The sequence below is a fragment of the Micropterus salmoides genome, unplaced genomic scaffold, assembly GCF_014851395.1.
Source record: "Micropterus salmoides isolate LMB-PRFRI ecotype aquatic unplaced genomic scaffold, ASM1485139v1 Ms_hic_scaffold_20, whole genome shotgun sequence".
Lineage (NCBI taxonomy): Eukaryota > Metazoa > Chordata > Actinopteri > Centrarchiformes > Centrarchidae > Micropterus > Micropterus salmoides.
The window spans coordinates 3,288,059-3,305,355 of NW_024041151.1; the positions used below are offsets into that span (position 1 = coordinate 3,288,059).

Genomic DNA, 17,297 nt, shown 5'->3' on the forward strand with positions numbered 1-17,297 from the left:
GGGCGTTTCCTCTGGAGCTGATGGAGGTTCAAGCATCGGTCTCTGATTGTCCAGCCACCACAGTCTACAAGAGACAGGACAGGAGCTGAGGAAGATGATGATATGCTCACCTGAGTCGCCTCCAGTTCTTCCCAATACATTGAACTCCAGAGATTTTCCGCCTCAGCGTGTGTCTCCAGGTGTTGGGGGGGGGGGGGTTCTACTACATATGTTTTAAAGTGGTCTGATGGTCTCAAACTTTTTCTTTCACACCCCATTCAGAAGCACAAAAAAAGTCAATGCCCCACCCCACCCCAGCAACAGTGGATTTAATTTTTTATCAATCGTTCAAAAATATTGAAATAAACAAGATTCAGGTTAGCTAAATAGCCCTACTAGCATCAGAGCATTGTTTGTTTATGACACTACATGAATCACATTAAAAAGTGACTGAAAGACTGTTTTAACGTCTCTGAGCGAGCTGTGTGAATGTCTTGAAGTGATGTCACTTGAGTCGGCTTCGGCTGAAGACTACGAGTCTGAAACTGAAAAGAATCTGTTGGTGAGGAGTTACAGTAGAAAGAAGTGAGATCCCAGACCTCTGTAGCTGCTGCTCAAATCTGCTGCAGGCTACGTTAGCCACTAGTAGCATAACACACATCAATCTTACACAAAACTGTCAGCAGGTGGAGTTGCATTCTGGGTAATGCAGGCGCCAGGTTTTATCAAAGAACAAGAGTGTGGAATAAAGCAGAGCTAAAGGTGCCACAGGTGCTCTGCAGCATGTTTTGGTGACCCAGGTTTCCCCTGCCAGGTTACAGGCTGCCCTGGAGCTGTATGCAGCCTGAAAGGTTAGCATACCTGCAGACTAAACTCGGGGCTGAAAGAAAGTTACTCTGCAAAAGAAGTACAATAAATACAGAAGTTTACAATTTCTATTTGTTATTGCAACCAACAAATGTTTGTTTGTTTTTACTTGATTGTGAAACCAAACTGCGCCCGTAGCTGTAGTTAAGAGCGTGGGGGCACGCGCACATTTAAGTGTATTTGTGTTTGTTCGCTTTGATGCCTCAGCGCGCTGCTTCACCCCGGGTCATCACGCACATGGTGCTTGTTAGACACCTGGTGAGAGGAAGGTAACGGGGAGGGAGAGCGAGAGAGAGAGAGAGAGAGAGAGAGATGGTGCCTCCTCCATGGCTGACACGCGCATTGAGTGTGTGTGTGTGTGTGTGTTAGGGGGAGGAGGGAAAACGGTTTCTAGGTTTTCCACAGTGGTCGCACGCGGTAGGTTTCCTGAAGGAAATACGAGCGGACGCACGAGGCAGCTGGAGTGGATTAAGAACAATATTCCAGGGAGACGCGCGTGCCTTTACGCATCAGAGTGGAGTAAATCCATTCAACTAGCCCACATAGGCATATTATTATTATTATTATTGTTGTTGTTGTTATTAATATTATTAATGTGAGGGGAGAAGAGGAGAGCCGTCGCGTTTCTCCTTGTGACGTCCAAACTACACCGTCATCACAGACCACCGGGGAAAGTTGGAGTAACGCGGTGAGAGGGAGCACCTGGATGTTTAACGCGTAAGAACGAGCTAAACAACAGGAAGGAAAGTGTTTATTTCGCCGTTCATGGACCGACTTCTCCGGATAAACCGTGGATACTCCGACACGCGCTGCTTCACCGGAATATGCGGTCCGTGACGGACTCTGCGAACACTTCTCCCTCTGCCCTGCTTTGAGTGCACCAAGAAGGGTCCAGGCTCCCCGTTAAAACTGTCCAGGGGTATTTGCTCGCTCCACCATGTCGGCGGCAGTGTTGCCGGTTTTCAGTGAAAGAGAGAGAGAGTGAGTGAGTGAGAGACACCGGGGGAGGGAGAGAGACGGGGCTGAACCGGACCGGACAGCGCGAGAGACCGAGCCTGTATTTCGTCTTCATGACTTGTGGGATTACTGCTGGACGCGAAATGATCCTAATTAATATCATCACTTTGGTTTTTGTGTTGGGTGAGTAACCCCTCAGTGCCTCTACCCACCCACGCGCACACCGACGCGCGCGCGCATACGCACTACATACACATTCACAGGTGAGGGCAGAGGGTCTACAGGCGGTCCATGTGGATTTCTTGCTTTCTTTCTCATTAGGCTAAATCCTTTCGGTCCTCCGGGAATCATTGAGATGTCACCCCAAACCTTTCACCTCTCCTTCAACCCCCCGTGTGCCCCCCCTTTTATCATTCCGGTAAAGGTGCACGGATTAAAACCACATTCAGATGCTCGTCTGATGTTGTTAAAGGCGTCGGAGTTTCTCCTGACAGGAAAACACTTTTCACATTTCATTTCAGCTACTTCATCCGTCCACTTGCATGAATGTGTGCGTTTATATGTTTAAGCTGTAGGCTATAAATCTATAGAATATAGCCCATCTTTATTGTAATTGTGCTGATGAAAAATGGTTTAGCAGCCCTTCAGCAGTGTGACGCGTAAAAGTTAAATAAATAAAAGCAAAATATAGTGAGATTAACAGTACAACGGTGGTTGTGTAGTAGCCTACAGGGTGGTATGTGCGGAACTGCAATATGTGCATGATAGCAAAGTGTGTAGTGTATAATGAATGTGTGTGCGTATTGTCCTATTGTCTCCTGGTTGCAGAGGCTGTACTCTCAGTGGTGTACTGAGATTGATGATCAATACCACACTGTAAAAAGACTCTATTGAAAGTACAATCATGCATTTAATATTTCACTTAAAGGTTCTGTGTAACTTTCAGAAAACCCTTGTTATTGATGACACCGGTGGCCCTTAACTGAACTGCACTCTGTAGCGAGGTGACATAAGGGAGACTGATATGAACACTGAATGCTGAAAAATAAACTATAATCTTATTTAGAATAACATTTCTATTTATTTGGACTCCATGATACTGACCAGTTTGCCACAGCCATCCGGCCAACGCCAGCTTAGCTTAGGTTACAGTTAGCATGTCGGCCCCTGCCTTGCATAAATCCTGGCAAGTAGAAAGCAGCTGTTATACACAGGGGTTAAATTGATCCTGGCTGTCTAGGGGGTCAGGCACATAGGCCTACAACAGGCTGGGGGCTGTCAGAAAGAGATTCATAAACATCGTAAAGAAAGCGCAGGGATTGGATTAACGCTGAGACGATCACGGCCCACGTCATCTTCCGAGAGATGCATCGTTGGCCAACTTAATTGACGTTATCCACCCAGGACAGTATATTGTTATGTTAGCTAGCTAGCAATTTGTCCACATTAGCCAGCAAGCCAACATTAGCCAGCTAAAACCACAATATCATGATATATTTCACATGCTTTGCAGTAATGTTAGCTTTGACTTTGGACTTTGTGTTGGACTCTGTGTTGTGGTGGGTGCCTGTTGTTTGCCGTCGTTAGCAAACTCCATTTCTAAGCTAACGTTAGCTAGTTTTGTTGGGGAGCGGAAGAGAGCGCATATAAATGTCACCTCCTTTGGATTTTGGAGTCCTGTAGAGTAATTTTCCCCTTGTACAAGTGCAAAAACCCAAATGAATCATTAGACTTACCTGAAAGTTTATAAATTATGTATTACGAAAAGTAAAAAAGGGATATCATTCACAAAGGCAACAAAACAAAGCACAATAATAATAGCAATAGTTTGTCAGAAATGAATGAACTGAAGTATGACAATATATTAGACAAATATTCTTTTAGAAGCATTGAGCTTTGGAATAATCAAATTAATAGAGACATCAAATTATCAGGAATGCTAGACTTACCTTTGTTAAGATGCGAATGCTGGAGATATTCAAATTATTTAATAGTGACATGAATTTGGATAGATAACTATTAGAATTAAGATCAAATTAATAGTTCTATATTATGCAAAAGATCCGAGAACACCCGACAAAGGAATCGAACAAGGAGACCTTTGCTGATGTCAGAGAAGGTTTGAAAAACTCCTCCTAAACTACATTTTAATACCCAAAGATACACACACACAAACACGAATGGCTAAAATTAAACTGCGTCACAAAGTTTGGCTCAATTTGGAGTTTCTCAATGGTTGTTGGACATAGTGATGGCTCATTGTCATGTTCCAGCCTTCCCCTAACCTCAGATGTATGCCTGTTAGATAAACTGTTTTGAGAGTGGTTGAACACCTGGACATTTTCGGCTTTTCCTGGAACTAGCCTCATTGCTAAAAAAGAGCTTCCAACCAACCTCCCCCAGGCCGGAGCAGAGAGTGCAAGCTGCACACTTAAATGTATGACTAGAGATTAAATGCTGACATTTAGTATACCTGAATAGTCAATTGATCAACACGTATCTATCACAGGATAATTAACTTACAGGAAAATTTACTTAAAGTATCAAAACTAAAAGTATTTATTATGCAGAAAAATGTCTCCTGTCAGATAGTGTTACCTAGGTGTTTTTGAACCAAATTAGACCAGGAAGGTGCTGATCAGGACATTTACAGTTGAAAAATGATACTCGTCACTGCTCTCTGGTGGACAAACTGTAGAATGGTGACACTTCAAAATCTTTGGCATTTCTTCATTTTCTTGCAAAGTGTCGGCTGACATATACAACCCCAATTCCAATGAAGTTGGGACATTGTGTAAAACGTAAATAAAACCAGAATACATGTATTTGCGAATCCTTTTCAACCTATAATCAATGTAATACAAGATATTTAATGTTCAAACTAACACTTTGAATTTGATGCCTACAACATGTTCCAAAAAAGCTGGGACAGGGGCAACCAAAGACTGGGAAAGTTGAGGAATACTCAAAAAACACCTGTTTGGAAGATTCCACAGGTCAACAGGTTCATTGGAAACAGGTGAGTGTCATGATTGGGTATAAAAGGAGCATCCCCGAAAGGCTCAGTCATTCACAAGCAAGGATGGGGTGAGGTTCACCACTTTGTGAACAACTGCGTGAGCAAATAGCCCAACAGTTCAAGAACAACGTTTCTCAACGTAAAATTGCAAGGAATTTAGGGATTTCATCATCTACGGTCCATAATATCATCAAAAGATTCAGAGAATCTGGAGAAATCTCTGCACGTAAGCGGCTCAGCCGAAAACCAACATCAACAAACCAACATCAACAAAACCGTGACCTTCGATCCCTCAGGCCGCACTGGATTAAAACCGACTTCAATGTGTAAAATATATTACCACATGGGCTCAGGAACACTTCAGAAAACCATTGTCAGTTAACACAGTTTGTCGCTACATCAACAAGTTCAAGTTAAAACTCTACCATGCAAAGCGAAAGCCATATATCAACAACACCCAGAAACGCCGCCGGCTTCTCTGAGATAGACTGACGCAAAGTGGAAAAGTGTGCTGTGGTCTGACGAGTCCACATTTTGGAAATTATGGACGTCGTGTCCTCTGGGCCAAAGAGGAAAAGCACCATCCGGATTGTTATCAGCGCAAAGTTCAAAAGCCAGCATCTGTGATGGTCTGGGGGTGTGTTAGTGCCCGTGGCATGGGGAACTTGCACGTCTGTGAAGGCACCATTAATGCTGAAAGGTGCATACAGGTTTTGGAGCAACATATGCTGCCATCCAAACAACGTCTTTTTCAGGGACGTCCCTGTTTATTTCAGCAAGACAATGCCAAGCCACATTCTGCACGTGTTACAACAGTGTGGCTTCGTAGACTGGCCCGCCTGCAGTCCAGACCTGTCTCCCATTGAAAGTGTGTGGCACAAAATACGACGACGGAGACCCCGGACTGTTGAGCAACTGAAGTTGTACATCAGGCAAGAATGGGAAAGAATTCCAGCAACAAAGCTTCAACAATTAGTGTCCTCAGTTCCCAAACGCTTATAGAGTGTTGTTAAAAGGAAAGGTGATGTAACACAGTGGTAAACATGCACCTGTCCCAGCTTTTATGGAACGTGTTGCAGGCATCAAAAAAGTGAGTGAATATTTGCCAAAAACAATAGTTTATCAGTTTGAACATTAAATATCTTGTCTTTGTAGTGTAATTGAATATACGTAGGTTGAAAAGAATTTGCAAATCATTGTATTCTCTTTGTATTTACGTTTTACACAACGTCCCAACTTCATTGGAATTGGGGTTGTACGCTGATACCGATAAATCTGCAATGAGCTAATATCGGCCAATTTACTGGCCTGACCGATATATCAGTCGAGCTCTAGTGTGTAAGCTGCATTTTTATGTAGCAGCTGGTGGAGGTAAAGCTAGTTTTAATCTTTCTTCTGTTGGGTGGATAAATCTATAGCAATGCAGTGTGTTTGGTAAACTAATCAAGTTTTAGATATCATCTACAAAGCAACTGCTAAACATCGAATGGAGTAAAAAGTATAGTAGTTCTCTTGAGGTGTAGTGGAGTGAAAGTAAATAGTATGATAGTTCCTCAAACGTCTACTTGAGTAAATGCGCTCATATTCCACCGCAGTGCTGGTTTCTGGTGCTGTCCGTGGTCCTGAAACACTTCATCTACACAGGGAGCGCCTGATTTGTTCCTCAGGCTCTCTAGAGGGCTGTTTCACAAAGGGAGCTCAGAACAGCAGCTCTTATTGTGAAAAGCCTGTATGGGATGAGCCTAACAAACTGAACCAGGATCAGTCTGAGCCAAATCTGGTTTATTTCAGAACATTGAAACACAAACCTGAAACATCGAGCATGGATCACATCACCTCACAGAGAACAAACCGGTCACAAAGCAAAACATATTAAACATAAAAGGAGATGAAAATGTTACCGCAAAAACGAATAAAGTCACTACAATAAACAGAGCACAATAAAACTTTGAGCAATTCAATTTTATTCAATCTAGCTTTATTGGCATGATTGTAAAACAATAATATTGCCAAAGCTACAAATAAATTACAATGTAGATGAAGAAGATGTAACATATTGAACAATTCTGACCTATCGAATACGACCCCAGACAGGATCATACCATTTCTTTAGGGACTAGAAGTTCTTTCTCAGTTGGATCATGTTATTTATGTTGTGCAAGTGACAGAGCAGCCTCCATATGGTGGACATATTGTTAAAATACACATTCACTGCCTGCCACTTTCTGCATACTGATGATGATTACTGTGCTGTTTGCATGTTTAATAAATAGATTTCTGGCACTTCACTACTTTGATTTAGTGCTAAAGAGAGAAGATAAAAAAATATTTCTTGGAGTCAAAGCTTTAAACTGAATATCTTTGTTTTTTGCACTGCTGGTCAGAAAGAAACATTTAATCACGTCATCTTGAGCTCAAAGAAAATCGATGGACAATATCAGAAAATGGTCAAAAGATGCCCACCACAATGTCCCTACGCCCAAGGTGACGTCTTCAGATGTCTTGTTTTGTTCGACCAACAGTCCAAAACTCACATATGTTCAGTTTACTACCATGTAAGAGGAAAAGAAACTGAAACAATCGCTCCATTGTCCAAATTGTCGCTGATTCAGTTTCTGTGGACTAATTTATTTATCGAGTAATCGCTGCGGCTCTACTTATTTTATTTATCTGACTAAAAGTATTTGGTAGTCGATGAAGTAATGGCTTCGTCAGAGGGAGCTGTGGTCCTCTCTCACCTCGTCACAGAGTTGTCGGTACAGCTGCAGGTAAACATTGATGTGAGACTCAGCAAAGTATCCTTATCTTGTCTTCTGACGCTCAGTTAATTGGACTCCTCCTGTTCTCACTACAGTAATGGGAGCTGTTGAACCAGCTGGCAGAGGCCACCGTCGTACACTGAGACTGCAGCTGATTCACGGCCGTCTGAAATGACATTTGTTTTCGTTGGTCATCAGTTTTCAGTCACGGAACTCAGTGTGCATATATATATAATATTACTCATTATAATGACTGAAGGCAAAAACTAAGGAGGAGAAGACTAAATAAAATAAATCAGCTGCCTAAGTTAAGCTTTCAATCTACTTGATCAGTGCAGGCAGCCAAGTTCCTCTCAGATTGTCTCTCCTGTAAACAGGTCAGTGAGTTTCAGTGAACCTCACCATGTACATACAAATTCTGTTACCAATGCAAAGCAAACAAATCAGTATGTCAACTTAATACAATCTCCCCCGTACTTGGTTTAACCCGTGACATCATCGATGATGTCAGGAAGAGCATAAGAGCAGGTACCCGCTAAACTCCAGGAAAGCATGCTGGTGAGTAAATAACATTTCCCTCAAGAAAGCAAAAGATTAAATCAATGAAAAAGAACTGAACTTCAAAAAGACACAAACACAAATAAACCCAGGACAGTAAACATTTGCTAAGCCACAGATTAAAGACGGAGCCGTGGCTAAACACATAAGAAGCGTGGTGATGCATATGTGAGGTGTAAATGTACTGCGAAGGAAGTTCAGCTTAAGCCTTGTTGACATTTATGGGAAATATAACAGGTTGAGGTAAACCCAAGTTACCCTTTAAAGTTTGGCTGATAAATGACTGACTGCTTTGCATATGGTGACATTGTGTTGTGTTGATACCAGTTTGAATACAGAATATGCATCTGACACCATATTCATTTCTTCTGGACTGTGCTGGTGCAGCCTCATTGTTGCCTTCTTTAAGTAGAGCTCTGATATGTGTCCATTAAATTGGTTTTGGCTGGGAGCTAAAAGCAGTGTTGCTTTCTCTTGAGACAGACACTTAGAAGCCAAATGAAAGAAAGGGCTGCTGTTCAGGAAGTCCTGGAGTTCAACAGTTTGTGTGGATGTGAAGGAGCTCCACACAAAATGGAGTATTTTATGATGAATTTGGTGCAACAGTTCTGATCTGCAAAACCCCAAACTGACTTGCTGTATTATTCCCTTTTAAATGCTTTCCTACAGAGTCCAGAGGTCGAAAAATATCACTAGCGATCCTCCTAAATTGTTTCCAACGAAGAGTTTCCTCTTAAAGGTCCAGTGTGTAGGATTTGGGAAGATATAGTATTCATAAGATTGTTTTCATTAGTTTACAATCTCCTGAAAATATGTTGTGTTTTTGTTACCTTACAATGAGCCTCTTATATCTACGAAGAACGAGTCCTCTTCCACAGAGTCCGCCATTTTGCACGCCATGTTTCAACAGTAGCCCAAAATGGACAAACCAAACACTGGCACTAGAGAGTTTCACAGCCCCTGTAGGTTCTCCTTTACACTTGTGAGGTGAGGGGTATTCTGTTGGTTGCAATCTGAAACCTCACCGCTAGACAGCGCTAAATCCTCCACACCTCTTCTTTAAGAGCATTTCACAAAGAGACACTTTTACTAAATAATTGAATTAAATAGATTTCAGACAGCTGAGGCTGAGATCATCAGCTCAGAGTTGTTCTAGCTGTCATCTCAGGCTTTACTGGATCCTTTCCACCTGTAGCCGACTGAATCCTTATCAAATGGCTGCCATCAAACTCTGGATGTAGAAGTTTGTTGTGATTGTATTTACACTGATGTGATGAGGCTCACGACTGTGAGCAGCTCTCAGTTACTCCTCACTCATACTGACCAGATACTTTTACAGCTTAGAAAAAAATTACTCTCCGACCCGAGGAGTCTTAAAGTCAGGAGAAAGAAGTTCACTCAGCCAGTTAGCAGCTACTATCATCCTCGGGATGCTTTGTGAGCATGACCCAGAACACTTACTCACATGTTCAGGCCTCTTCAATATAAACGCCTCTTATCAGTTTCAGTGTTTATTACTGAACTTACAGAGCACTGGAGCAGAGCTGCAGAAGACTTCACCACCTGCAGTGGTGGAAAAAAGGAACTTGCTGCCAAAAGCTTGTGTGTATTGAGCATCTGTTACAGTAAATTGTGGGTCTATGTCACGTGTTTTCCAGTATTCCAGTATCACTTTACCTGTGTTTTAGATGATTGACCTGACAGGTGATGTATATACCTGGTGATGTGAGTATGTTGAAAGGGCCTACTTTGCACTGGGGACATTTCAAAATCCTATTTTTGTCCCACTCACTTTTATTAAAGTCTTTTTCAACATCGTCCTCTGACTGCTCAGCTCCTGATATGAGAAATAGACAAAAATGTTGATCTGCTTCTCTTCTGCTTTTACTGCACACTCAAAGCACTAAGGAGCAGCGAGCGCTTTGCAGCCCTTTTGTTGCCCTTCTCAGGCTAACATACCTTATTGGTGAAGGTTGTTGGGCTCCAAGATGCCTGAAAGCAAGATCTGCAGACGCTATTCAAGGCTGCACAAGCTGCTCAAAACATTTAAGATATAGTATGTTTCCAGAGTTACTTAGCATTTCTGTTTCTTTAACCACAACAATAACCAGATTTTAATATAATTATAAATAAATAATATGGTTAAAGAAGTGAATCATGTCAGACCCCTCACACAGACACAGAAGGAGCCTTATTAGCGGTGTTAGCTCTCATTCCTTTTTTTCTTTCCCCCTCCAGATGTGTGTGTGTGTGATTCAGAGCTGGGCCCCCCCGGGTGGAGGGAACCTCTGGACTGCGTCCGAGCGTCAGAACTGTGCAACCAGAACAGCCAGTGCAGCTCACGTTACCGGATCATGCGCCAGTGCCTCTCTGGTGGGGACAAGGAGCGCAGCGCCATGCTGGCCTCCAAGGAGTGCCAGGGGGCGCTGGAGGTGCTGCAGGACTCGCCGCTGTACGACTGCCGCTGCAAGAGAGGCATGAAGAAAGAGCTGCAGTGTCTGCAGAACTACTGGAGCATCCACATGGGTCTGACTGAGGGTAAGCCGCCAACACAGTGCGTGTCGAGAGTTAATTAAGCCTCCTGCTGCCTGTTGATTTCTCCTCAGTGTTTCGAGCTGGCAGATGAAACAGCACAACATCTTGGTGTTTTTCCACGTATGCAGAGGTCGAAGAGGGCTCTGCATCGTTCATTGCGGGGTTCTGTTTGGATTTTGCCTACATATCAGAAGTAGAGGAAGATATTGCTGTTGTTTTTACTGTTGTTTAAAGTTATCTCCAGCGATTTCTTCCCCCTCAGTGTGTGTTTCCAGGTGTGGGAGAGTTCAACTGCATATGTTTTAGAGTAGTATGCTGCCTTTAGTGTCTCAGAGGGAGCTGTGTGGAGTCAGAAAGAAGTTCGCTCGCGGACCTCTGTAGCTGCTGCTGATCTACATTAGCTGCCACTAGCAAAACACACCCCAATTTCACACCCCTCTCAGCAGGTCAAGTTGCATTGTGGGTGTTTTTGAGACAGAAGAATGTGTGGAATAAAAAAGAGGATATCTGCAGCATCGATTTACATCCTTTTTAAAAAAAATTTAAGTTGAGTCCGACAGCGTTTCTGGAGTGAAACAGTAACCTGTTCTGCTGCTGCGGTCGTTGGTTGGTTGATGTGCTGTGGGAATTTTAATAGAACAAACAAGCAACATCACACGAAACATTCTCTCACTGCAGCACTGCCCTGTTTTGAGTCACCCCAGACACCTGGCTAACGTCTTTGGTTGGTACAGGTCCCACTGCTGGTCCTGCACTGTGTTCTGTGTGAGTCAGCACACACACACACACACACACACACACGGTCTGTTGGCTGGCCTAGTTTGGGTCTCAGCAGTGGCAGAGCTCATTAAGAGCCTCTGTCTTTGTTCTCCATTCCACTAAGGATGTTTCTGTACTGCCAGCAATGCTCGCAAAGCCCCTGCATCACACACACACACACACACACACACACACACACACACTTGGCGGCCACACACAGGACATACATTTAAGCAAGGCAAAGCTGCAATGTACGGAAACGCAAAACACATTGTCTCAGACCTTTGCAACACTCAAGGACATATAGCGTGGTGTGTTCAGGTGTCTGACTTCCGTGCTGCTTTTGTGGTGCGTTCGGGTGTCTCACTACTGTGGTGTGTTTGTGAGGTATTTATAGGAGAGAAGAACATCTTGTTATAAAACATCTCTATTGGAGCCCGTCTTAAATGTTTTGGCTCGTGAACGGTACACAACAGGCTGCTGTGTGAAGACCTCCTGCTGTGAGCTCTTTTTGTTTGTGTTTTACTTGGAAGAAGATTGTGTTGTAACACCAGTGGAAACATGGGATGAGAGTTTGTTGTGTATGCTCCAACACAACAAAGTCCTCTCTCCAGCTCTGACTCACGTTTCCACCGGCGTCTTCCTGCAACAACTCTCCTCTCACGAGATGTCAGGGTGAGGATTGTCCTTGAGCGGGACTTCAGCTTCCTGTTAAAAACAAAGTGGGTCACCGGGAGTCCCTCGTAGGGATCCTTTCCATGATGTTGTCAGACACCTGGTGTAACAGTCTGAGCCTGCTGAGGCACTTTTTGTGGACGCCATTTTGACGGAGGAGTACGATGCAGCCACAAAGCCGTTTCAACTGCCTGCTGAAGCATCTACTGCACGGATTTAAAACTTTCTGTACCTACTAGTCAGAGAGCGTTGGCGGCCTATGACCCTGTTGCTGGTTCAGCGCCTTAGTTTGACCACTTCTGATCGATCTTCTGAACTGTACTGACCGTTTTGGAGATGTTCTGACCCAGTTTGGTCATTGTCAAAGTCGCTCAAATCCTTATTCTAACTAAGTTCTTCTAACACATCAGATATGAAGACGCGATGTTCACCTGCTGCCTGATATATTATATAGATACATTTTCTGCCAGACTGACAAAAAACCTGCTCGCTTTTACCGTCATTTTTTGACGCTTGCTCTCTTATTTGCTACTCGCTACGAACACACACTGCACTCCTTAAAATACCTGGCGTTAACTCCGCTGCACAATCCACATTGACATGAGTTAGTAGCAGCGGTCATAATTCAGCAGCGGTGATGCACAGAATATAGAGGAACCGTGTCTCAATAATGTGGACGTCAACATGACCGTATCAGCTAACATTTAGATAATGGATTCATAATGGATGAATAGACCCAGCTTTAATAACTGAGCTTATTTACTGTACAAACCTTGTCAGTGAACTATGAGGGCAAAAAAACCCAACATCCAAAAACAAAATAATTTGTAATCGAGGTAAAATGTTTGTGATTTTGATTTCAGGTGAAATCGTCCAGCAACATAGTAATAAAAAAGAGACAAAAAAACTACAGTTGAAAATCGATGGGTATGGGCCTTGATCGACTGGCACATACAGTAGTTACAGGCGCAGATGGTTTTTTTGGATACTAGCCACAAGTCAGATCTTTTTCTGGGTTAATGAAATAAAAACCACTAAAATCTCTCTCTGATGTAGATACTGTCTAGTTGAAATTATTATGTTACTTCGACTGCTGCCTACCTGCCTAATGGTAAAGTTACCCCCCTGACATGCTGAGGCATATACTAAAGGACCTTTTACCAAACAGTTGCACCTTACTGGAAGAACGCTGTTCAGTAGAGTTCATCTCTCTGGCAAGGAGCTCTGAGCTGGAGGCTCGTGGTGGAACAACACCTCTGTAACACCTTGCATGCTTTACATTCATTTGTCACACATCTCTATATGTACAGTATATCCATATATTATGGTAGGCTATTTAGGGAATAATTCCTGAGAATATATTATGGAAACCTCAGAAAATGGAGTGAAACCATCAGACACTAAAAGCAAAGCACCAGTTATTAAGAGAAGAGAGGATCACGGCTCATAAAGGTTTCTCACTGGGCGGCTGCACCTTCCTCCAAACCCTTAAACAGGATGATAATCAGTCAAATCTCAAGTGTTGTTTCTGATGGATGGGTGCAGGGTGTCACTTTTTCTGAGCACCTCAGTGGGCAGACTTTGAAGGGCACCGGTAGATGGGTTTATGTTGGATACAGCCTTGAGTCATCAGTCTTAACACATCAAACAAAGGATTCCAACACTGCAGCAATCAGTGTGCAGATATGTGCTCTCCAACACCAGAAGTTTGATCACAAAGAAGCTTAAAAAATGTCTCTGTTTCTCTTTATTTCTCAGAGGAAGGTTCATCTGCTTTATGGTTAATTGCATTGCAGATGATTTTATATAAGTCCGATAGAAACTGTGCTCTTGCACTTTTAATTTTCAGCTATACTTTTTCTTTCATGTGACAATGAACAAAATAGTTTTTCCTGCACATCTTTTCTTCTGTCTTTCGTTCATGCATGAATATTTAACAAGGCAGAAGAGGATTTGTTGGCTTTTCAGCTTAAAACTTATAATAGAATCCAGAGAGGAAGAACAGGTGAGAGTGAAATTATTCACAAGTTTCTCTTCGTCCAAGGTTAGGGATCTGTTCGAGCAGAGGAGGCGGAAACAGCAGTTTGGATTTTAGGATTAAATAAATAAAAAAGAAGGACAAAGTTATGGTCAGTATTACAAAAGCAAACTAACAAGACTTAAATATAGGAACGATTTATTTAAACAGGTTACAACCAAGTGCTTTATACAAATGAACAACACAAAACATGTGCAGCGTATTGAATACAACAGACAATGCTTTGTTGAGCTCCTTTATACAGGTCAGAGCCGGGGACCAAAGTAGGGTCCCCTCTGGCGGCTGAAATGTAATCTGGAGCTTTAAATGTAATAATTAAAATCCTAAAACAGATGGTTAAAAGCAGCTGTATGTTGTCCCTGCTGGGGCCTGGGACAAGTGATACATGGTCTTGTCCAGTCTGGAGGTAAAAAATGAATCTAACAATTTTTAAGATGATTCAAAAGGAGTGGATGAACTGGCTGATTATTGTAGGTAGGTAATTGTAGGTTGTACAGTAGGTTTTCTGGCCCAGTGGTTAGAAAATCCGTCTTTTCTGAATACAAGAAAATTTGTGGCCATCCAATCTGCTGACAGTAGTTGTTATGGAGATCATCAGGGAAACTAGGGCTGAACAATTTGGGGGAAAAAATCGAATTGCGATTTACGATTCAATTTGCGATATTTAAAAAGAGTTATATACAATATTTACTTTTTTACAGAAGCCACGTCAAGCAGCACAGAGCAGCTGAACCGGGCAGGAAGTCAGACACAGAACAGCATAGAGAATATGGTCAATTTTCAAAATAAAACGCCCTTTGCAGACTCTCGATCGTACATCAACAATAAACACAGTTAAAACAGACAACATTTTTTTTTTAACTATGTATCTACTTAACCCATAGTAGAGGCCCAAAAATCAAGGATAGCTGAAAAAATTAACACAATCTGAGCAAGTCAGCAAAATCAGGCAGGCAAAAAGCTCTAATTCTGAAATGCTCCGTGTGGTTATGTAACGTTAGCCTGCAGAGAGCGGAGCGGGCTCGCAGAGAGCTGATATCTGTAGTTGAAGCACACAAAATGATAAACAAACAACAAACCTCAACATAGCCACCGCCTGTGTCGGTTCAGCTGACACGATTATCCCATGTTATCCTCCAGTTTCGTTTGTTGTTGTAAAATGCGTACACACTCCGCTCTGATTGGTGAGTAGGACCGTAACAGGAAAAGCATGGCACTTGTGATTGGCGAGCAGGTCTGTCGCACAGACAAATAAACAGGTCAGATGTACAATTAACCTACATTTTAATCGCTGTCTTCACGATTAGCTAATTGCGTTCTTTCAAATCGCAATTTCAATTTGAAAATGATTAATTGTTCTGCCCTTTGTGAAACAAATACATGCAACACCTTGTATTCATACTGTATAATGTGACAGGGGAAGCTGGTGCTGTTTAAAGAAATTGAACCCTGGGGCTCTCATGCTATCAGGGCTAAAGAAGAGGCAGTGTCACCAATCTAAACAACATAAAAAAATGACTTTACAAATACGATGAACAACTGCAAGGCTGAATCAGAGATACCAACCCTCTGCTGAAGTCTGTGTATCAGGATGCTTTGATGTACTGTGTGAAAAAGCTGGACTTAAGTCTAGTAAAATGGGAATGGAGCAGTGTCCGGCTTCTGCGTTCATTAACGGGTGACTTTTAAAACCTGACAGGCTTCAAGAAGCTGTAATGAAACTGACTTTTCATCGATTTTGGCACTTTGGAAAGTGGTCCATGGTTATTTTGGATGAAAGCCTTGCCAGTGGAGTTTCTGAGAAGAAGCTGGACCTTGTCTTACACATGAAGACCTTGAGATCAAACCAGACAAAGTCACGAAATGCTAAAAAACTCTGAAGGAAAGTGTACCAATTAGTGGCTCGTTATGTCTCATTAGACTGAAATATGTGTTCAAATTAAAATGTCACAGAAATAGAGTGCTTAAAGTTTTTTGTCATTCTGATTATTCTTGAGCAGTTATAGTAAGAGTTGAGAGATTTGAAAAATATTACCTTTCAAATTATTATAAAATTCAGTCATAAATGGACCTGACTTACTCTGTAGCGATGTAGTATTTGTGTAAGATTCTGCTACAGGCTTTGGGTCTATCGTAGACCCGCTGCTTCTGTCCAGCCTCCACAGTCTGGATGTGAATGTGCTGTGTAACCTTTGTTGGCATTAAGCTGGACATGTAAACAAACGCATCGGCGTCGTTCGGACAGGTGGTGTGTTTTCTTTTATACTTCTACAGGAGTCATGAATGAACTTGTGCTTGCAGCCTTCATCTTTGTGATTTCAAACATTATTCAGCAGCCACAGGAGCACAGAGGGGCCACTGAGAACAGAAAAACCTAATAATATATATATATACAGAAGTCGTTGGTGGCGCGGTCTTTAGCATTTCATTCTACCTGCGAAACAGTCTCAGGAGCAACAGCAACTTCTTCATATGCTGCTATCTGACTGCCTTGGTGTTGTAGGATGATGGCCCACTTGTCATGAATTAATATTATTAAATCATTATTCCACAACTGAGGCCAAACAGATAATTGAAAAGATGAAATTCACCTGAGACGAAGGCAGTTAGTTATAAAAGCTGCTGAGTTCACTCGTCGCAGGCTGATCCAGTCACAGTTTGGATGATGTCACATCTCACTTGAGAGAATCAGCAGGATAATTAAGGGAGCTGTGATTGACAGCAGCATCCAGGTTTTACACAGTGGAGGTTCTGTTGAATCTGTGATTAGCCAGCAGATCCTCAGAGAGCAGTTTAGAAGGTGTTGGAGGGGTTAGGGTGGAGATGACTAACGAGCCGAGGGAGAGGAAAATGGTTGTGGGTGGAGAGAGCTGAGCGGAGACGGAGAACCGGAGTCTTTTCCTGCAACCTTTTCTTTCTTTTATATTATTCGTTCTTTGAGGACCGCCGCTCCCAGCCTGAGACACAGGAGAGGAAATTCTCATGCTGAGAGAACAAAGTCAAACTCATTAAGGTTCCTTCTTTTTATGTGCTCTCTGTGGGGAAAAGCAATCCTACACTTGGCCTGTCGTGGAAAAGATGGCCTGCTGACAAAAGGGTCGTGGAAACGGATGTTTCCAAAAATGTGCTGAAATAAAACAAACTGGCAGCT

At 42.6% G+C, this 17,297-nt stretch overlaps 1 protein-coding gene across 1 annotated transcript in view; it reads left to right on the forward strand.

Annotated features, from left to right (window-relative positions):
- Positions 1-1,244: 1,244 nt before the first annotated feature.
- The window catches only part of gfra2b (GDNF family receptor alpha 2b), a 132,656-nt gene continuing 116,603 nt past the window's right edge, over positions 1,245-17,297 (forward strand). Inside the window, exons 1-2 of the mRNA XM_038734671.1 lie at positions 1,245-1,986; positions 10,378-10,677. Coding sequence (XP_038590599.1) covers positions 1,917-1,986; positions 10,378-10,677 — 370 coding nt within the window. The 5' untranslated portion in view covers positions 1,245-1,916. The remainder of the gene's footprint in view (positions 1,987-10,377; positions 10,678-17,297) is intronic.